A 23530-nucleotide genomic window follows, 5' to 3' on the forward strand; every position below is an offset into this window, starting at 1 on the left:
GCCGGGGATGTAGTCAATAGGGCTGAGAGCCACGACCAGGTACTATTGGCCGGGGATGTAGTCAATAGGGCTGAGAGCCACGACCAGGTACTATTGGCCAGGGATGTAATCAGTAGGGCTGAGAGCCACGACCAGGTACTATTGGCCAGGGATGTAATCAGTAGGGCTGAGAGCCACGACCAGGTACTATTGGCCAGGGATGTAATCAGTAGGGCTGAGAGCCACGACCAGGTACTATTGGCCAGGGATGTAATCAGTAGGGCTGAGAGCCACGACCAGGTACTATTGGCCAGGGATGTAATCAATAGGTCACGATCAAGGTCACCTTGATAAACATTTATTTTGTTTTTAGACTGCCGGCTATTGAGAGTGTACTCACAGGAGCAAAGCAGGAAGTAAATAAATGTTCTTCAATTCAACTGACAATACCCCAACAAAAATCTATTCCATTGTGTTGAGCCTCATCAGTTAGCATCATTTGAATAAACATTCTACATTACAACACTTTCATCGTATTGTTAAAGAGTCCAGCAGAAACAGACTCGACTGCATGAATGCCCCGGTCGTCCCGTCTTCAGTCAGCTGTTCCTTCCACAAACACCAAAGAAAATATGTTATTTTATTACCATTTTAATGACAAGTTCTATACAAATTAAATGTTATTACTATTAATAATACCCCGGCGGTAGCGGGACTAGGCCCCCCCTGGCGGTGGGTAGAGGGACTAGGCCCCCCCTGGCGGTGGGTAGAGGGACTAGGCCCCCCCTGGCGGTGGGTGGAGGGACTAGGCCCCCCCTGGCGGTGGGTGGAGGGACTAGGCCCCCCCTGGCGGTGGGTAGAGGGACTAGGCCCCCCCTGGCGGTGGGTAGAGGGACTAGGGCCCCCCTGGCGGTGGGTAGAGGGACTAGGCCCCCCCTGGCGGTGGGTAGAGGGACTAGGCCCCCCTGGCGGTGGGTAGAGGGACTAGGCCCCCCCCTGGCGGTGGGTAGAGGGACTAGGCCCCCCCTGGCGGTGGGTAGAGGGACTAGGCCCCCCCTGGCGGTGGGTAGAGGGACTAGGCCCCCCCTGGCGGTGGGTAGAGGGACTAGGCCCCCCCCCTGGCGGTGGGGTAGAGGGACTAGGCCCCCCCTGGCGGTGGGTAGAGGGACTAGGCCCCCCCTGGCGGTGGGTAGAGGGACTAGTAAAAGTAACTCTCTGTGTCCATGTTGCCAGGCTCTGGTAGGTGATAAGTCCCTGGCGTTCTGGCTGATGGATAAAGAGATGTACACCAACATGAGTTCCCTGATCCCCATGACTCCCGTCATCGACCGAGGCATCCAGCTACATAAGATGATCCGCCTCCTCACACACGCTCTGGGGGGAGAGGGCTACCTCAACTTCATGGGTGAGTTAGAGAGGGCTACCTCAACTTCATGGGTGAGTTAGGGGGAGAGAGGGCTACCTCAACTTCATGGGTGAGTTAGAGAGGGCTACCTCAACTTCATGGGTGAGTTAGAGAGGGCTACCTCAACTTCATGGGTGAGTTAGGGGGGAGAGGGCTACCTCAACTTCATGGGTGAGGTAGGGGGGAGAGGGCTACCTCAACTTCATGGGTGAGTTGGGGGAGAGAGGGCTACCTCAACTTCATGGGTGAGTTAGAGAGGGCTACCTCAACTTCATGGGTGAGTTAGAGAGGGCTACCTCAACTTTATGGGTGAGTTAGGGGGAGAGGGCTACCTCAACTTCATGGGTGAGTTGGGGGAGAGAGGGCTACCTCAACTTCATGGGTGAGTTGGGGGAGAGGGCTACCTCAACTTCATGGGTGAGTTAGGGGGGAGAGGGCTACCTCAACTTCATGGGTGAGTTAGAGAGGGCTACCTCAACTTCATGGGTGAGTTAGGGGGAGAGGGCTACTTCAACTTCATGGGTGAGTTGGGGGAGAGAGGGCTACCTCAACTTCATGGGTGAGTTGGGGGAGAGAGGGCTACCTCAACTTCGTGGGGGGGGGGGGGCCCCCGGGTGAGTTGGGGGAGAGAGGGCTACCTCAACTTCATGGGTGAGTTGGGGGAGAGAGGGCTACCTCAACTTCATGGGTGAGTTAGAGAGGGCTACCTCAACTTCATGGGTGAGTTAGAGAGGGCTACCTCAACTTCATGGGTGAGGTGGGGGAGGGCCCCCCGGGGGAGAGGGCTACCTCAACTTCATGGGTGAGGTAGGGGGGAGAGGGCTACCTCAACTTCATGGGTGAGGTGGGGGTGAGGGCCCCCCTGGGTGAGGGGGGAGAGGGCTACCTCAACTTCATGGGTGAGTTAGGGGGGAGAGGGCTACCTCAACTTCATGGGTGAGTTAGAGAGGGCTACCTCAACTTTATGGGTGAGTTAGGGGGAGAGGGCTACCTCAACTTCATGGGTGAGTTGGGGGAGAGAGGGCTACCTCAACTTCATGGGTGAGTTGGGGGAGAGAGGGCTACCTCAACTTCATGGGTGAGTTGGGGGAGAGAGGGCTACCTCAACTTCATGGGTGAGTTGGGGGGAGAGGGCTACCTCAACTTCATGGGTGAGTTAGGAGAGGGCTACCTCAACTTCATGGGTGAGTTAGGGGGAGAGGGCTACCTCAACTTCATGGGTGAGTTGGGGAGAGAGGGCTACCTCAACTTCATGGGTGAGTTGGGGGAGAGAGGGCTACCTCAACTTCATGGGTGAGTTGGGGGAGAGAGGGCTACCTCAACTTCATGGGTGAGTTAGAGAGAGCTACCTCAACTTCATGGGTGAGTTGAGGGAGAGGGCTACCTCAACTTCATGGGTGAGTTGGGGGGAGAGGGCTACCTCAGCTTCATGGGTGAGTTAGGGGGGGAGAGGGCTACCTCAACTTCATGGGTGAGTTAGAGAGGGCTACCTCAACTTCATGGGTGAGTTAGAGAGGGCTACTTCAACTTCATGGGTGAGGTAGGGGGGAGAGGGCTACCTCAACTTCATGGGTGAGGTAGGGGGGAGAGGGCTACCTCAACTTTATGGGTGAGTTAGGGGGGAGAGGGCTACCTCAACTTCATGGGTGAGGTAGGGGGAGAGGGCTACTTCAACTTCATGGGTGAGTTGGGGGAGAGAGGGCTACCTCAACTTCATGGGTGAGTTGGGGGAGAGGGCTACCTCAACTTCATGGGTGAGTTGGGGGGAGAGGGCTAGGGTGAGTTGGGGGAGAGGGCTACCTCAACTTCATGGGTGAGTTGGGGAGAGGGCTACCTCAACTTCATGGGTGAGTTAGGGGGAGAGGGCTACCTCAACTTCATGGGTGAGTTAGGGGGAGAGGGCTACCTCAACTTCATGGGTGAGTTGGGGGAGAGAGGGCTACCTCAACTTCATGGGTGAGTTGGGGGAGAGGGCTACCTCAACTTCATGGGTGAGTTGGGGGGGAGAGGGCTACCTCAACTTCATGGGTGGGGAGAGGGCTACCTCAACTTCATGGGTGAGTTAGGGGGAGAGGGCTACCTCAACTTCATGGGTGAGTTGGGGGAGAGGGCTACTTCAACTTCATGGGTGAGTTGGGGGGGAGAGAGGGCTACCTGATCTTCATGGGTGAGTTAGGGGGAGAGGGCTACCTCAACTTCATGGGTGAGTTGGAGGGGAGAGGGCTACCTCAACTTCATGGGTGAGTTAGGGAGAGGGCTACCTCAACTTCATGGGTGAGTTAGAGAGGGCTACCTCAACTTCATGGGTGAGTTAGGGGGAGAGAGGGCTACCTCAACTTCATGGGTGAGTTAGGGGGAGAGAGGGCTACCTCAACTTCATGGGTGAGTTGGGGGAGAGAGAGCTAAAAAATAGAAAACAAATGATCTGATCACATTATTTTTGATTCACAATTAACTTCTTTTCTAATTTATCAAGATTTATTCAAACAGCAATGTGATATGCAAACCAGGTATTCAAAAAGTTTAGTCCCAAGTCTTCATTGCGATGTGCATTTTAGTCATCATGTACAATTTTTGTAAAGGCTTTCCTAAAAAGCCTTCCCAATTTAAATGTTGACTGCAAAGTCGGGATGATATCGTGATGATTTGTATCGATCGTGGGGCATTTGTTTTGCAAGCTCTGCCATCTCATGTAGCCTGTATTGTACAGTACAAAAACACAACGGTCTCTTGACAGGCACACAATTACATTAAAGGGCAGCTACACCTTCCAATGTATTATTTTTTTGTGTTGTTCCCAGACCTCAAAAGTGTTCTTCTGATATGGTTTAAGCATTGTTGTGGAGTTTGAACATCAATTATTAAAAAATATATATATATACATATCTATAAATAACAAAAATGTGTTTTTTTTTTTTTTGAGAGTGAAAACTTGAAAGAACTAGTAAAACTCTGAAACCTGGAAAAAAATAAAACTGTGAAAACTGAATTTACCAAATGAAGGAACAGATTTTATAGGGCCTTACAACTGTAGAATGACTGTTCAAAATCACTAACAATTGCACAAAAGTATTTTTTTTCTTCCCCCTTACAAACAATCAATGTAAATATAATATGGTCAAGATAAAATGTAATTATTTGTGTATGGAGGGTACGTCATTATAGGCTACTTGGTCAGCCCACAAATTACAGATAACATTTAAAGTTTTCTAAAACGGTACTCTGTAGTTTTCCAAAAGGGGCACTCTGTAGTTTTCCAAAGGGGTACTCTGTAGTTTTCCAAAAGGGGCACTCTGTAGTTTTCCAAAGGGGTACTCTGTAGTTTTCCAAAAGGGGCACTCTGTAGTTTTCCAAAAGGGGTACTCTGTAGTTTTCCATCATCTCCCTAAGATCAATATCATCCCACTCACACACAGGAGAGATGTGGGAGGAGAGAACAGAGACCAGGAACGAGTTATATCTACAATGAAATGGAAAAAGGTTTTGTTGGTAAATCAAATACAATTACATTGAAAGAGAGCAAAGGGCAGAGGAGAGGAGATGAGAGAGGAGATGAGAAGAGGGTTCACTGAGGTCAAACAATATTAATATTAACTCTACGCCACAACCAGCCTTTTCTCTCCACCAGACTACAACATACAATACAACTGTCTTTATAAACTCTCTCTCTCTCTCCTCCAGACTACAACATACAATACAACTGTCTTTATAAACTCTCTCTCTCTCCTCCAGACTAAAACTATCTTTATAAACTCTCTCTCTCTCCTCCACACTACAACATACAATACAACTGTCTTTATAAACTCTCTCTCTCTCCTCCAGACTACAACTATCTTTATAAACTCTCTCTCTCTCCTCCAGACTACAACTGTCTTTATAAACTCTCTCTCTCTCTTCCAGACTACAACATACAATACAACTGTCTTTATAACAGGGTTCGCACAAGGAGCTTAAATGTACTTGAATATGGCACTCTGAAATTAAAATACTGGAATACATTGAAAATCTGACATTTTCTCAAGTCGGTAATTCAAAAGTACTTGAATTAAAATGAGAGGAAAACATAAAATGATCTAATATGAAAAATATTATAAAAATGTACTGGGTCTTGCAAATTAATTTCCAGGCGGACTACAGAGTTCTATTTCCTCGCTGTGGTTGCCAGGCGAGCTCGTTCATTCCACCCACACTGCCACTCAGCCAGGCATGTACAGAGCTGACTGATTAGGCTCCGCCAAACATCACATCGATGGCAAAAATGGCAATTCAATCCTGCCTTTTTTTGCGTATGAAACATTTCTGGGATCATTTATTTCAGCTCATGAAACATGGGACCAACACTTTACATGTTGCGTTTAATAATATATTCAGTATACAGTATCAGTCAAGTTACTACTCAGCACATACTCATTCAAGGGTTTTTCTTTATTTTTACTATTTTCTACATTGTAGAATAATAGTGAAGACATCAAAACTATGAAATAGCACATATGGAATCATGTAGTAACCAAAAAAGTATTAAACAAATCAAAATATATTTTAGACACCAGTTCTAAAAAATTTTGGCACCACTTCTATATTATGAAGGGTGGAAAGACACCACTTCCTGCTGGCACCAGTTCTACATTATGAAGGGGGGAAAGACACCACTTCCTGCTGGCACCAATTCTACATTATGAAGGGGGGAAAGACACCACTTCCTGCTGGCACCACTTCTACATTATAAAGGGGAAAAGACACCACTTCCTGCTGGCACCACTTCTACATTATGAAGGGGGGAAAGACACCACTTCCTGCTGGCACCACTTCTACATTATGAAGGGGGGAAAGACACCACTTCCTGCTGGCACCACTTCTACATTATAAAGGGGAAAAGACACCACTTCCTGCTGGCACCAGTTCTACATTATGAAGGGGGGAAAGACACCACTTCCTGCTGGCACCACTTCTACATTATGAAGGGGGAAAGACACCACTTCCTGCTGGCACCACTTCTACATTATAAAGGGGGAAAGACACCACTTCCTGCTGGCACCACTTCTACATTATGAAGGGGAAAGACACCACTTCTTGCTGGCACCAGTTCTACATTATGAAGGGGAAAAGACACCACTTCCTGCTGGCACCAGTTCTACATTATGAAGGGTGGAAAGACACCACTTCCTGCTGGCACCAGTTCTACATTATAAAGGGTGGAAAGACACCACTTCCTGCTGGCACCAGTTTACATTATGAAGGGTGGAAAGACACCACTTCCTGCTGGCACCAGTTCTACATTATAAAGGGTGGAAAGACACCACTTCCTGCTGGCACCAGTTCTACATTATGAAGAGGGAAAGACACCACTTCCTGCTGACACCACTTCTACATTATGATGGGGGAAAGACACCACTTCCTGCTGGCACCACTTCTACATTATGATGGGGGAAAGACACCATTTCCTGCTGGCACCAGTTCTACATTATGAAGGGGGAAAGACACCACTTCCTGCTGGCACCACTTCTACATTATAAAGGGGGAAAGACACCACTTCCTGCTGGCACCAGTTCTACATTATGAAGGGGGAAAGACACCACTTCCTGCTGGCACCAGTTCTACATTATGAAGGGGGAAAGACACCACTTCCTGCTGGCACCACTTCTACATTATGAAGGGGGAAAGACACCACTTCCTGCTGGCACCAGTTCTACATTATAAAGGGTGGAAAGACACCACTTCCTGCTGGCACCAGTTCTACATTATAAAGGGTGGAAAGACACCACTTCCTGCTGGCACCAGTTCTACATTATAAAGGGTGGAAAGACACCACTTCCTGCTGGCACCACTTCTACATTATGAAGGGTGGAAAGACACCACTTCCTGCTGGCACCAGTTCTACATTATAAAGGGTGGAAAGACACGACTTCCTGCTGGCACCAGTTCTACATTATGAAGGGGAAAAGACACCACTTAATGCTGGCACCAGTTCTACATTATGAAGGGGGAAAGACACCACTTCCTGCTGGCACCAGTTCTACATTATGAAGGGGAAAAGACACCACTTCCTGCTGGCACCAGTTCTACATTATGAAGGGGGAAAGACACCACTTCCTGCTGGCACCAGTTCTACATTATAAAGGGTGGAAAGACACCACTTCCTGCTGGCACCAGTTCTACATTATGAAGGGGGAAAGACACCACTTCCTGCTGGCACCAGTTCTACATTATAAAGGGTGGAAAGACACCACTTCCTGCTGGCACCAGTTCTACATTATAAAGGGTGGAAAGACACCACTTCCTGCTGGCACCAGTTCTACATTATAAAGGGTGGAAAGACACCACTTCCTGCTGGCACCAGTTCTACATTATAAAGGGTGGAAAGACACCACTTCCTGCTGGCACCACTTCTACATTATGAAGGGTGGAAAGACACCACTTCCTGCTGGCACCAGTTCTACATTATAAAGGGTGGAAAGACACGACTTCCTGCTGGCACCAGTTCTACATTATGAAGGGGAAAAGACACCACTTAATGCTGGCACCAGTTCTACATTATGAAGGGGGAAAGACACCACTTCCTGCTGGCACCAGTTCGACATTATGAAGGGGGAAAGACACCACTTCCTGCTGGCACCACTTCTACATTATAAAGGGTGGAAAGACACCACTTCCTGCTGGCACCAGTTCTACATTATGAAGGGGAAAAGACACCACTTCCTGCTGGCACCAGTTCTACATTATGAAGGGGGAAAGACACCATTTCCTGCTGGCACCAGTTCTACATTATGAAGGGGGAAAGACACCACTTCCTGCTGGCACCAGTTCTACATTATGAAGGGGGAAAGACACCACTTCCTGCTGGCACCAGTTCTACATTATAAAGGGTGGAAAGACACCACTTCCTGCTGGCACCAGTTCTACATTATGAAGGGGGAAAGACACCACTTCCTGCTGGCACCAGTTCTACATTATAAAGGGTGGAAAGACACCACTTCCTGCTGGCACCAGTTCTACATTATAAAGGGTGGAAAGACACCACTTCCTGCTGGCACCAGTTCTACATTATGAAGGGGAAAAGACACCACTTCCTGCTGGCACCAGTTCGACATTATGAAGGGGGAAAGACACCACTTCCTGCTGGCACCACTTCTACATTATAAAGGGTGGAACGACACCACTTCCTGCTGGCACCAGTTCTACATTATGAAGGGGAAAAGACACCACTTCCTGCTGGCACCAGTTCTACATTATGAAGGGGGAAAGACACCACTTCCTGCTGGCACCAGTTCTACATTATAAAGGGTGGAAAGACACCACTTCCTGCTGGCACCACTTCTACATTATGATGGGGGAAAGACACCACTTCCTGCTGGCACCAGTTCTACATTATGAAGGGGGAAAGACACCACTTCCTGCTGGCACCAGTTCTACATTATAAAGGGTGGAAAGACACCACTTCCTGCTGGCACCAGTTCTACATTATAAAGGGTGGAAAGACACCACTTCCTGCTGGCACCAGTTCTACATTATAGGGGGAAAGACACACTTCCTGCTGGCCCATTCTACATTATGAGGGGGAAAGACACCACTTCCTGCTGGCACCAGTTCTACATTATGAAGGGGGAAAGCACACCACTTCCTGCTGGCACCAGTTCTACATTATAAAGGGTGGAAAGACACCACTTCCTGCTGGCACCAGTTCTACATTATAAAGGGTGGAACGACACCACTTCCTGCTGGCACCAGTTCTACATTATAAAGGGTGGAAAGACACCACTTCCTGCTGGCACCAGTTCTACATTATGAAGGGGGAAAGACACCACTTCCTGCTGGCACCAGTTCTACATTATGAAGGGGGAAAGACACCACTTCCTGCTGGCACCACTTCTACATTATGAAGGGGGAAAGACACCACTTCCTGCTGGCACCAGTTCTACATTATAAAGGGTGGAAAGACACCACTTCCTGCTGGCACCAGTTCTACATTATGAAGGGTGGAAAGACACCACTTCCTGCTGGCACCAGTTCTACATTATAAAGGGTGGAAAGACACCACTTTCCACTGGCACCAGTTCTACATTATGAAGGGTGGAAAGACACCACTTCCTGCTGGCACCAGTTCTACATTATAAAGGGTGGAAAGACACCACTTCCTGCTGGCACCAGTTCGACATTATGAAGGGGAAAAGACACCACTTCCTGCTGGCACAAGTTCTACATTATGAGACTTTTTCTCTACAACAACTTCCAGAGATATTTTGTTCACCTCAATCACCGTGATATTCCGCTTTATAATTCAGCTGCTGTGCTCCCGCCGTTTTGGTGACCAGCGACACCTAAATCCCAACAGGCGACACTTAACTAAACCTGCCAGTTGGAAGCAAGACTCTCTTTTTCGTAGCTATTAAGTCGTAGATTATCTAATGCCCGTTTAAAAAAATAATAATAATAATAATAATTTAAGCTGTAATTGTGTAGTAATGTGACAGGGAGATTTGTGTTCACCAGTAGGTGGTGTCCCAAAACTCTGCTCCTCACTACTCAAATTACAACATCAGTACTGAGTTAAGTTACCATTCATGTATCGATATTAAAGAACTAGTGAAACAACTTATTATTGAGTTGCACTTGTACGGTACTAGTGATTTGTTTTAAAAAATCACAGATTTTATTTTGAGGTTGTGGGGTTATACTGCCATCTGGTGGCGACTAGGTGTTTTCTTTCTTCTTCTACATTTATTTAACTCGGCAAGTCAGTTAAGAACAATGACGGCCTACCGGGGAACTGCCTTGTTCAGGAGGCAGAACGACAGATTTGTTTTTACCTTGTCAGCTCGGGGATTCGATCCAGCAACCTTTCGGTTACTGGCCCAACGCTCTAACCAGCAGGCTTCCTGCCGTCCCAATTTGTAAGGAAACTATTACAAAGAACTATTTACAAATTGATGGTCCTTCAAAATAAATATTAGCTCTTGAAAAAGTACTTGAAAGTCCTTGAATTTGACTTGAAACTGTCCTGTACAAACACTTATATAAACACAGTGGAGACCTGATGTACTCCGAGCCACCTGAAATGATGTCATTACATCCAAGGCCACTGCCATACACATCAGCCAGACATCCACCTCTTTCTCTCTCTCCCCGTCTGTCTCGCTCTCTCTCTCTCTCTCTCTCCCTGTCTGTCTCGCTCTCTCTCTCTCTCTCTCTCTCTCTCTCTCTCTCTCCGTCTGTCTCGCTCTCTCTCTCTCTCTCTCTCTCTCTCCCTGTCTGTCTCGCTCTCTCTCTCTCTCTCTCTCTCTCTCTCTCTCTCCGTCTGTCTCGCTCTCTCTCTCTCTCTCTCTCTCTCTCTCTCTCTCCGTCTGTCTCGCTCTCTCTCTCTCTCTCTCTCTCTCTCTCCCCGTCTCTCTCTCTCCCCATCTGTGTTCTCTCTCTCTCTCTCTCTCTCTCTCTCTCTTCCTCTCTCTCTCTCTCTCTCTCTCTCTCTCTCTCTCTCTCTCTCTCTCTTCCCATCTGTCTCTCTCTCTCTCTCTCTCTCTCTCACACACACACACACACACACACACACACACACACACACACACACACACACACACACAGCAGCAGTGTGGGAGTCACAAAGTTTCTCTCCATTGACTTCTCTCAGGAACCACTGAGCCAATAGCATTGACTTAAACCTCCACCCACCGCTTATAGACCCATTTCCTGTCTACGTTACAGCATATATAAACCTCCACCCACCGCTTATAGACCCATTTCCTGTCTACATTACAGCATATATAAACCTCCACCCACCGCTTATAGACCCATTTCCTGTCTACGTTACAGCATATATAAACCTCCACCCACCGCTTATAGACCCATTTCCTGTCTACGTTACAGCATATATAAACCTCCACCCACCGCTTATAGACCCATTTCCTGTCTACGTTACAGCATATATAAACCTCCACCCACCGCTTATAGACCCATTTCCTGTCTAAGTTACAGCATATATAAACCTCCACCCACCGCTTATAGACCCATTTCCTGTCTAAGTTACAGCATATATAAACCTCCACCCACCGCTTATAGACCCATTTCCTGTCTAAGTTACAGCATATATAAACCTCCACCCACCGCTTATAGACCCATTTCCTGTCTACGTTACAGCATATATAAACCTCCACCCACCGCTTATAGACCCATTTCCTGTCTAAGTTACAGCATATATAAACCTCCACCCACCGCTTATAGACCCATTTCCTGTCTAAGTTACAGCATATATAAACCTCCACCCACCGCTTATAGACCCATTTCCTGTCTACGTTACAGCATATATAAACCTCCACCCACCGCTTATAGACCCATTTCCTGTCTAAGTTACAGCATATATAAACCTCCACCCACCGCTTATAGACCCATTTCCTGTCTACGTTACAGCATATATAAACCTCCACCCACCGCTTATAGACCCATTTCCTGTCTAAGTTACAGCATATATAAACCTCCACCCACCGCTTATAGACCCATTTCCTGTCTAAGTTACAGCATATATAAACCTCCACCCACCGCTTATAGACCCATTTCCTGTCTACGTTACAGCATATATAAACCTCCACCCACCGCTTATAGACCCATTTCCTGTCTAAGTTACAGCATATGGAATTGTTTTGAGAAGGTGATGCCGAGGATCATTTAACTAATTGATTTAGAATTTAAAAATTTTAGATTTTGAAGTCTACAGACAGAAGTTGGCATATCGGTTGTACTGATTTCAGACGAGTCCCAAGACTCTCGTTTGGGGTCGTAGAGTAAAACGGAGAACACCAACGTGTTCCTGAGAGTTTCATCTTTCCGTAGAGGGGTCATTCCAAAAAAATCATGTTAAACACTATTATTGCACACAGAGTGAGTCCATGCAAATTATTATGTGACTTGTTAAGCAAATGTTTACTCCTGAACTTATTGAGGCTTGTCTTAACAAACGAGACAATGTAGCTTTTAATTTGACATCAATTCATTTTTAATTTTTTTATTTTAAAGATGAAATGGGGTATTGTGTATAGGCCAGTGACACAAAATGTACATTTTGATAAATTATAAATACAGGTTGTAACACAACAAAAGGCAAGGGGTGTGAATACTTTCTGTAGGCCATGTGGATGGATGGATGGATGGATGGAGGGGGGGGGGGCGGGCTCACTTTGCCGTCTCCTGAAGTCCACGATCAGCTCCTTCGTGTTGTTGACGTTGAGGGAGAGGTTGTTGTCCTGGCACCTCTCCGACAGGGCCCTCACCTCCTCCCTGTAGGCTGTCTTGTCATTGTTGGTAATCAGGCCTGCCACTGTTGTCGTCAACAAACTTGCTGATTTCGAGTTGAAGACTCGAGTTGAAGACTCGAGTTGAAGACTCGAGTTGAAGACTCGAGTTGGAGACTCGAGTTGGAGACTCGAGTTGGAGACTCGAGTTGGAGACTCGAGTTGAAGACTCGCGTGGCCAAGCAGTCATGGGTGAACAGGGAGTACAAGTAGTGATAGTAGACCCTCTCTCTAGTAGACCCTCTTCCCCCTCTCTCTCTCTAGTAGACCCTCTTCCCCCTCTCTCTCTCTAGTAGACCCTCTTCCCCCTCTCTCTCTCTAGTAGACCCTCTTCCCCCTCTCTCTCTCTAGTAGACCCTCTTCCCCCTCTCTCTCTCTAGTAGACCCTCTTCCCCCCCTCTCTCTCTAGTAGACCCTCTTCCCCCCTCTCTCTCTCTAGTAGACCCTCTTCCCCCCTCTCTCTCTAGTAGACCCTCTTCCCCCCCTCTCTCTCTCTAGTAGACCCTCTTCCCTCTCTCTCTCTCTAGTAGACCCTCTTCCCCCTCTCTCTCTCTAGTAGACCCTCTTCCCCCTCTCTCTCTCTAGTAGACCCTCTTCCCTCTCTCTCTCTCTAGTAGACCCTCTTCCCCCTCTCTCTCTAGTAGACCCTCTTCCCCCTCTCTCTCTCTAGTAGACCCTCTTCCCCCCTCTCTCTCTCTAGTAGACCCTCTTCCCCCTCTCTCTCTCTAGTAGACCCTCTTCCCCCTCTCTCTCTCTAGTAGACCCTCTTCCCCCTCTCTCTCTCTAGTAGACCCTCTTCCCCCTCTCTCTCTCTAGTAGACCCTCTTCCCTCTCTCTCTCTCTAGTAGACCCTCTTCCCCCCCTCTCTCTCTCTAGTAGACCCTCTTCCCCCTCTCTCTCTCTCTAGTAGACCCTCTTCCCCCTCTCTCTCTCTCTAGTAGACCCTCTTCCCCCTCTCTCTCTCTCTAGTAGACCCTCTTCCCCCCCTCTCTCTCTCTAGTAGACCCTCTTCCCCCTCTCTCTCTCTAGTAGACCCTCTTCCCCCTCTCTCTCGTCTATCTCTCCCTGTCTGTTTGAGCATGTCTCACTGTAAAGATCTGTGTTTGTTGTTGTTGTCTCTATAGGTAATGAGTTTGGCCACCCAGAGTGGCTGGACTTCCCCAGGAAGGGTAATGGTGAGAGTTATAAGTACGCCCGTCGTCAGTACAACCTGCTAGACCCTGACAACAACCTACGCTACACACAGCTTTACGCCTTTGACAGAGACATGAACCTCACGGAGGACAAATATGGATGGCTGGCCTCTCAGAAGGTAGGAGACAAGACAAGCAAGACTTTCCCTGTGGCTCAGTTGGTAGAGCATGGTGTTTGCAACGCCAGGGTCGTGGGTTCGATTCCCACGGGGGGGCCAGTACAAAAAAAAAAAGCATGAAATGAAATGTATGAAATGTATGTATTCACTAATGTAAGTCGTTCTGGATAAGAGCGTCTGCTAAATGACTAAAATGTAAATGTAACAAGCAGGCAGACATTTCATTTGTTTTAACTTAATCATTTCATTTTTCTTATCTTCATCAACATTATATTTTTTTTTGGGGGGGGTGGGGGGGGGTTCTCGTCTATCTTAAATTATAAACTGGGTGATTAAAGCCCTGAATGCTGATTGGCTGACAGCTATGTTATATCAGACCGTATACCACGGGTATGAAACAAGTTATTTTTACTGAACTAATTACATAGAAAACTAGTTTATAATAGCATTAAGGTACCTCTGAGGTTTGTGATATATGGCCAATATACCACGGCTAAGGGCTGCATCCAGGCACTCCGCGTTGCATCGTGCATAAGAACAAACCCACTCGTGCCTTATTGCTTAAATATGTGAGTCTATGTCAAGTCTGAGTTATTATTATTATTATTATTACATATATACTTTACTCATGACTTCTCAATGAGCAAACTCCTGTGACGTACAAGGAGGCCCTTGTTTCACATGTTCTCATAGCCTGGTTCCTCTCTAGGTTTCTTCCTAGGTTTTTTCATAGCCTGGTTCCTCTCTAGGTTTCTTCCTAGATTTTGGCCTTTCTAGGGAGTTTTTCCTAGCCACCGTGCTTCTACACCTGCATTGCTTGCTGTTTGGGGTTTTTTAGGCTGGGTTTCTATACAGCACTTTGAGATATCAGCTGATGTAAGAAGGGCTATATAAATACATTTGATTTCATTTCTCCCATTGCCCCTCCAGTTGATAAAGTCTAGCACAATTACCTTCCTGCTTTGGAATAAGGCTCTGTATTTCCCCTTCTCATTATCCCTGGAGGAAGTCTTTCGTCTCAGGGATGTCCAGACTGTAGACAGGCCACTTGAACTCTTGACTCCAGCAGGTTTTTTTGGGTTTTTTTTGTACCTTATTCAATGTCCAGGGGTACTGGAGTAAACTCAGCAAAAAAAGAAAAAAGTCCTCTCACTGTCAAAATGGTAAGATGAATCCTACCACACCGTAGTATGGCAGTGCAACAGAAGAATCCTACCACAGCATATGATGGCAGTGCAACAGAAGAATCCTACCACACCGTAGTATGGCAGTGCAACAGAAGAATCCTACCACACCATAGTATGGGAGTGCAACAGAAGAATCCTACCACACCGTAGTATGGCAGTGCAACAGAAGAATTCTACCACACCGTAGTATGGCAGTGCAACAGAAGAATCCTACGACACCATAGTATGGGAGTGCAACAGAAGAATCCTACCACACCGTAGTATGGCAGTGCAACAGAAGAATCCTACCACAGCATATGATGGCAGTGCAACAGAAGAATCCTACCACACCGTAGTATGGCAGTGCAACAGAAGAATCCTACGACACCATAGTATGGCAGCGCAAATTCAGTGTCCTCCAAGGAAAAATAAATCTTTGCATGCAACTTCTTACGCCTGTCCTGGGTTCTGGCGGCTCACCATCCTTGGTCGAACTGAATCCATACTCAAAAAAACAGATCTGTTTTACAAACAGGATCACTCAATACGAACTCAGCAAAAAAAGAAAACGTCCTCTCAGTGTCAACTGCATTTATTTTCAGCAAACTTAACATGTGTAAATATTTGTATGAACATAAGATTCAACGACTGAGATATAAACTGAACAAGTTCCACAGACATGTGACTAACAGAAATGGAATAATGTGTCCCTGAACAAAGGGGGGGGGGGTCAAAATCAAAAGTAACAGTCAGTATCTGATGTGGCCACCAGCTGCATTAAGTACTGCAGTGCATCTCCTCCTCATGGACTGCACCAGGTTTGCCAGTTCTTGCTGTGAGATGTTACCCCACTCTTCCACCAAGGCACCTGCAAGTTCCCGGACATTTCTGGGGGGAATGGCCCTAGCTCTCACCCTCCGATCCAACAGGTCCCAGACGTGCTCAATGGGATTGAGATCCGGGCTCTTCGCTGGCCATGGCAGAACACTGACATTCCTGTCTTGCAGAAAATCACACACAGTACGAGCAGTATGGCTGGTGGCATTGTCATGCTGGAGGGTCATGTCAGGATGAGCCTGCAGGAAGGGTACCACATGAGGGAGGAGGAAGTCTTCCCTGTAACGCACAGCGTTGAGATTGCCTGCAATGACAACAAACTCAGTCCGATGATGCTGTGACACACCGCCCCAGACCATGACGGACCCTCCACCTCCAAATCGATCCCGCTCCAGAGTACAGGCCTCGGTGTAACGCTCATTCCTTCATCGATAAACGCAAATCCGACCATCACCCCTGGTGAGACAAAACCGCGACTCGTCAGTGAAGAGCAATTTTTGCCAGTCCTGTCTGGTCCAGCGACGGTGGGTTTGTGCCCATAGGCGACGTTGTTGCCGGTGATGCCTTGAAATAAAATAAAGAAATACCTTATTTACAGATTTATAAGTATTACATAAGTATTCAGACCCTTTGCTTTGAGACTCAAAATTTAGCTCAGGTGCATCCTGTCTCCATTGATCATCCTTGTGATGTTTCTACAACTTCATTGGTGTGCAAAACTTGTAGAGTCATACCCAAGAAGACTCAAGGCTGTAATCGCTGCCAAAGGTACTTCAACAAAGTACTGAGTAAAAGGTCTGAATACTTATGTAAATGTAATACTTCAGTAAAAAAAATATATACATTTGCAAAAATGTCAACAACAAAAAAACAGTTTTTGCTATTGCTTTGTCGTTATGGGGTATTGTGATGTCATTGTGACGTCATTATGGGGTATTGTGACGTCATTATGGGGTACTGTGACGTCATTATGGGGTATTGCGATGTCATTATGGGGTATTGCTTTGTCGTTATGGGGTATTGTGACGTCATTATGGGGTACTGTGACGTCATTATGGGGTATTGTGACGTCATTATGGGGTATTGTGACGTCATTATGGGGTATTGTGACGTCATTATGGGGTACTGTGACGTCATTATGGGGTACTGTGACGTCATTATGGGGTACTGTGACGTCATTATGGGGTACTGTGACGTCATTATGGGGTACTGTGACGTCATTATGGGGTACTGTGACGTCATTGTGGGGTACTGTGACGTCATTATGGGGTACTGTGACGTCATTATGGGGTACTGTGTGTAGATTGATGAGGGGGCAAAAAAACATTGAATCAATTTTAGAATAAAGCTGTAACGTAACAAAATGTTGAAGTCAAGAGGTCTGAACACTTTCCAAATGGCACTGTATGGTGTGACCCTGGACAACACCCTGTCGTTCTCTGCAAACATCAAAGCTGTGACTCGATCCTGCAGGTTCCTGTCTCTACAACATCCGTAGAGTACGACCCACACAGCCTTTCGTGAACTAACACTCACTCTGGATAAGTGGCTAAAATGTACAATTATATTATTACATTTCCTATAGGACTAGTTGAATCAGGTGTTTGACTGGTTGGACACTCTGCTAATAAGACGGGACACTTAAAGGTTAGAGTGGTTTTACAGTCACTGGAGATCTGCAGGTATCACAATGATATATTCTCTTTCCTCCTCTTCCTCCTCTTCCTCTCTCCTTCAGGTGTTGATGACCACAGCAGACGAGAAGGATAAAGTCATCGTGTTTGAAAGAGCCAACGTTATGTTTGTTTTCAACTTCCACCCCAGTAACAGCTACAGCGACTACCGCATAGCAGCCGGTCCGAGCGGGAAGTATCCTTTATTACTGAGGGATGCTGGGACGGATACACACACTGGGACACACACACACACACACTGGGACACACACACTGGGACACACACACGGACACACACTGGTGGACACACACACACACACACACACACACACTGGGACACACACACACACTGGGACACACTGGGACACACTGGGACACACACACTGGGAGACACACACACACAGGTTGTATTGAAGAGGTTCGTTGTGGGATATGTGACCGATCGGCTCGATTCGTCTCATGTAGCAACAATGGTGTTTTTTTTACATTGGATAAAAGTAGAGACTCGGAGCTAGAAAATGGTATATCAGACACTACAGTTGAGGAACAATGGGAAAGTTATTCTGCTTTGAAAGTTGATAAACTTATAAACCCACTGTTGAGAAAATGACCCTTGAATGTTTTGGTACCTACTGGAGAGCTCTTCTTTGTCTACACCACATTCAGTATCGTTCACAACCTCTAAACCCTTAGTCCCACCCGTCTCTTTAAGGATTCACATGTGAGGCCATGTGCTAAACAGAGTGAGTATGACAGTAGTGAATTAAACAATCAAAGATTTCATGACTAAAGTCTAGTTTATATTACGTCTATCAACATTGTTGAGATTGTTCTATTGTCGTCCGACATCAATCTTGTCGTTATGAAAAAGCATGAACACACAAACTACAGCCTGCATGACATCAGCATCCTGGTGGTTCAAAAATAGCATAACTGGTGTATTTTAGCACCAATAAACCCAATCCAACATATGTGGGAACTCCTTCAAGACTGTTGGAAAAGCATTCCAGGTTGAACTGGTTGAGAGAATGCCAAGAGTGTCATCAAGGCAAAAGGTGGCTACTTTTGAAGAATCTAAAATATATTGTGTTTTTGTTTTAACACTTTTTTTTCCGGTTACTACATGATTCCATATGTGTTATATCATAGTTTTAATGTCTTCCCTTTTATACACTGTTGCTGTTAGCAACAGCATTAGCTGAGCTGGGATCTCTACAACTCACTTCATCAGTATTTCTACTGTTAGCAGCAGCATTAGAGGGGGAGAGAGAGAGATGGGGGAGAGAGAGAGATGGGGGAGAGAGAGAGATGGGGGAGAGAGGGGAGAGATGGGGGAGAGGGAGAGAGAGATGGGGGAGAGAGAGATGGGGGAGAGATGGGGAGGGGGAGAGAGAGATGGGGGAGAGAGATGGGGGAGAGAGAGATGGGGGAGAGAGATGGGGGGAGAGAGAGAGAGAGATGGGGGAGAGAGAGAGAGAGATGGGGGGGAGAGAGATATATGGGGGAGAGAGAGAGAGATGGGGGAGAGAGAGAGAGAGAGATGGGGGAGAGAGAGAGAGAGGGAGAGAGAGGGGGAGAGAGATGGGGGAGAGAGATGGGGGAGAGGGAGAGATGGGGGGAGAGATGGGGGAGAGGGAGAGATGGGGGGAGAGATGGGGGAGAGGGAGAGATGGGGGAGAGATGGGGGAGAGAGAGAGATGGGGAGAGAGATGGGGGAGAGAGAGAGATATGGGGGAGAGAGAGAGATATGGGGGAGAGATGGGGAGAGAGAGAGAGATGGGGGAGAGAGAGATGGGGGAGAGAGAGATGGGGGAGAGAGATGGGGGAGAGATCTGACGGATAGAAAATACTTTTCACTTATTTGGCCTTCTGCTCCCTACTACTCCTCTCCTCTGTTTTCTTTCTCAAACTTGCTCCCTCCGTTTCTTCTATTGTTCTTTACTATCGTCCTCTGAAAGCCCCTACGCTCCAGGAGAGCATAAATACTGGTTGAAGGTCCTCTCTCAGTCTCTGTAAGACTGGTTATAATGAGACCTTCGCAGGCTTTCTGAGTGCCGTTTTTATTTTCATCCTTTTTATTTCCTCCACCCCTTCTTACCCCACAGTGAGGTGAATACTGAAGACACAGTGAGGTGAATACTGAAGATATGTCTCATTGACACAGTGAGGTGAATACTGAAGATACAGTGAGGTGAATACTGAAGATACGTCTCATTGACACAGTGAGGTGAATACTGAAGATACAGTGAGGTGAATACTGAAGATACGTCTCATTGACACAGTGGGGTGAATACCGAAGACACAGTGAGGTGAATACTGAAGATACGTCTCATTGACACAGTGAGGTGAATACTGAAGATACAGTGAGGTGAATACTGAAGATACGTCTCATTGACACAGTGAGGTGAATACTGAAGATACAGTGAGGTGAATACTGAAGATACGTCTCATTGACACAGTGGGGTGAATACCGAAGACACAGTGAGGTGAATACTGAAGATACGTCTCATTGCTGAAGAGCTCAGTGACTTTTAACGTGGAACCGTCATAGGATGCTACCTTTCCAACAAGTTAGTTTGTCAAATTTCCTGCCCTACTAGAGCTGCCCACCGGTCAACTGGAAGTGCTGTTATTGTAAAGTGGAAACGTCTCGGAGAAACACCGGCTCTACCGCGAAGTGGTAGGCCACACAATCTCACAGAACGGGACCGCAGAGTGCTGAAGTGCGTGGCGTGTAAAAATGGTCTGTTCTCGGTTGCAACACTCACTACCGAGTTCCAAACTGCCTCTGGAAGCAACGTCAGCACAATAACTGTTAGTCGTGAGCTTCATGAAATGGGTTTCCATGGCAGAGCAGCCGCACACAAGCCTAAGATCACCATGAGCAATGCCAAGCGTTGGCTGGAGTGGTGAAATGCTCACCGCCATTGGACTCTGGAGCAGTGGAAACGCGTTGTCTGGAGTGATGAATCACGCTTCACCATCTGGCAGTCCAACAGATGAATCTGGGTTTGGTTGATACCAGGTGAACGCTACCTGCCCCAATGCATAGTGCCAACTGTAAAGTTTGGTGGAGGAGGAATAATGGTCTGGGGATGTTTTTCATGGTTCAGGCTCCTTAGTTCCAGTAAAGGGAAATCTTAACGCTACAGCATACAATGACATTCTAGATGATTCTGTGCTTCCAACTTTTTGGCAACAGTTTGGAGAAGGCCCTTTCCTGTTTCAGCATGACAATGCCCCTGGGCACAAAGAGAGGTCCACACAGAAATGGTTTGTTGAGATCGGTGTGGAAGAACTTGACTGGCCCACACAGAGCCCTAACCTCAACCCCATCGAACACCTTTGGGATGAATTGGAACTGCGACTGCGAGCCAGGCCTCATCACCCAACATCAGTGCCCGACCTCACTAACGCTCTTGTGGCTGAATGGAAGAAAATCCCCACAGCAATGTTCCACCATCTAGTGGAAAGTCTTACCAGAAGAGAGGAGGCTGTTATAGCAGCAATGTTCCAACATCTAGTGGAAAGCCTTCCCAGAAGAGTGGAGGCTGTTATATCAGCAATGTTCCAACATCTAGTGGAAAGCCTTCCCTGAAGAGTGGAGGCTGTTATAGCAGCAATGTTCCAACATCTAGTGGAAAGTCTTCCCAGAAGAGTGGAGGCTGTTAAAGCAGCAATGTTCCAACATCTAGTGGAAAGCCTTCCCAGAAGAGTGGAGGGCTGTTATAGCAGCAATGTTCCAACATCTAGTGGAAAGCCTTCCCAGAAGAGTGGAGGCTGTTATAGCAGCAATGTTCCAACATCTAGTGGAAAGCCTTCCCAGAAGAGTGGAGGCTGTTATAGCAGCAAAGGGGGGGGACCAACTCCATGTTAATGACCATGATTTTGGAATGAGATGTTTGACAAGCAGGTGTCCACATACATTTGGTTAAGTAGTGTCGGTATCTAAGGATGGAAGGAGAGATGGAGGAGGTAGGGATGGATGGAGAGGTAGCCGAGGAGAGATGGAGAGAGGTAGCCGAGGAGAGACGGAGAGACGGCGAGAGGTAGCCGAGGAGAGACGGCGAGAGGTAGCCGAGGAGAGACGGAGAGAGGTAGCCGAGGATCAATCAAATCCCCTGCTGGTGTTTATCCAGACTCTGGTCTCCAGGGGCAACCACTAGGCCAAGGAGCTTTTAGCCTATCGGACTAGACGCACACACACACACACACACACACACACCAGGTGGGTCAATGTAGGAACGTGCCTGGCTCTCGCCTGTGTGTGTTACAGGACTGTAGTAACATGCTACCCATTAGCTGAACTGGTCTTTCCTAACAGCTCTGTTCAGTAGTCCTGGTTTAACACACACTATGGTATCACACACAGACTTCACTAAATCTATTCTCCAAAACTGTCTTCCAGCTGCTTTTACCCAGGCAGGCTCATATTTACGTTATATTTCCTTCCATCCAGCCTTCTCACTGCAACTCTCGCTCTCTGTCACACACACACACACACTCACACAGACACACACACACACACACACACACACACACACCCTGAAGAGTGAGGAGGTAGGTACTGTAAACTGATAGAGATGTGTAATGGTGGAGATCACAGCAGACGGACGGACGGACGTCTAGACGGACATACAGACTGACTGCACTGACGCGACGTCCGACATCTCAGATAGACAGACTTCCAGACAGACAGACAGACGTCCTACAGACAGACAGACGCCAGACAGACAGACGCTCCTCTTCGGTCGCGTCGACTCCAGCAGACAGACAGACTCCACACAGCGACGGACTCCTACCGACAGCATCTCCGACGACGACCCAGACAGCCTGTCTCACTTCCGCTAGCAGCAGACTGCAGCCCCCTGGTCTGCGATCGGAGAGAGGACAGAGGAGGCCCAGCCCCCCCACCGCCACCAGAGGAGGAGTGGGCAGGGAGGGAAGAGGAGAGGAGGGAGGGAGGGAAGATGGGGGAGAGGAGGGAGGGAAGAGGGAGAGAGGAGGGAGGGAAGAGGAGAGAGGAGGGAGGGAAGAGGAGGGAGGGAAGAGGAGAGGGGAGGGAGGGAAGAGGAGAGGGGAGGGAGGGAGGGAGAGGAGAGAGAGAGAGAGAGAGAGAGAGAGAGAGGGAGGAAGGGGCGAGAGAGGGAGGAAGAGGCGGGAGGAAGAGGTGAGAGGGAGGGAGGAAGAGGCGAGAGGGCGAGGGAGAGGCGAGAGAGGGAGAGATGGTAAAGGGAAACGGTGTGATGTTAGCTAGGGACAGAGAGGGAAACGGTGTGATGTTAGCTAGGGACAGAGAGGGAAACGGTGTCACGTTAACTAGGGACAGAGAGGGAAACGGTGTCACGTTAACTAGGGACAGAGAGGGAAACGGTGTCACGTTAACTAGGGACAGAGAGGGAAACGGTGTCACGTTAACTAGGGACAGAGAGGGAAACGGTGTCACCTTAGCTAGGGACAGAGAGGGAACGGTGTCACGTTAACTAGGGACAGAGAGGGAAACGGTGTCACGTTAACTAGGGACAGAGAGGGAAACGGTGTCACGTTAACTAGGGACAGAGAGGGAAACGGTGTCACGTTAACTAGGGACAGAGAGGGAAACGGTGTCACCTTAGCTAGGGACAGAGAGGGAAACGGTGTCACGTTAACTAGGGACAGAGAGGGAAACGGTGTCACGTTAACTAGGGACAGAGAGGGAAACGGTGTCACGTTAACTAGGGACAGAGAGGGAAACGGTGTCACGTTAACTAGGGACAGAGAGGGAAACGGTGTCACGTTAACTAGGGACAGAGAGGGAAACGGTGTCACGTTAACTAGGGACAGAGAGGGAAACGGTGTCACGTTAACTAGGGACAGAGAGGGAAACGGTGTCACGTTAACTA

At 47.6% G+C, this 23530-nt stretch overlaps 1 protein-coding gene across 1 annotated transcript in view; it reads left to right on the forward strand.

Moving 5' to 3' along the window:
• The window catches only part of gbe1a (glucan (1,4-alpha-), branching enzyme 1a), a 148024-nt gene that overhangs the window by 106614 nt on the left and 17880 nt on the right, over positions 1-23530 (forward strand). Inside the window, exons 12-14 of the mRNA XM_014129886.3 lie at positions 1213-1384; positions 13785-13972; positions 17714-17844. Of these exons, the coding sequence (XP_013985361.3) occupies positions 1213-1384; positions 13785-13972; positions 17714-17844 (491 nt within the window). The remainder of the gene's footprint in view (positions 1-1212; positions 1385-13784; positions 13973-17713; positions 17845-23530) is intronic.

This window comes from Salmo salar, chromosome 11 (assembly GCF_965601325.2).
Source record: "Salmo salar chromosome 11, fSalSal1, whole genome shotgun sequence".
Lineage (NCBI taxonomy): Eukaryota > Metazoa > Chordata > Actinopteri > Salmoniformes > Salmonidae > Salmo > Salmo salar.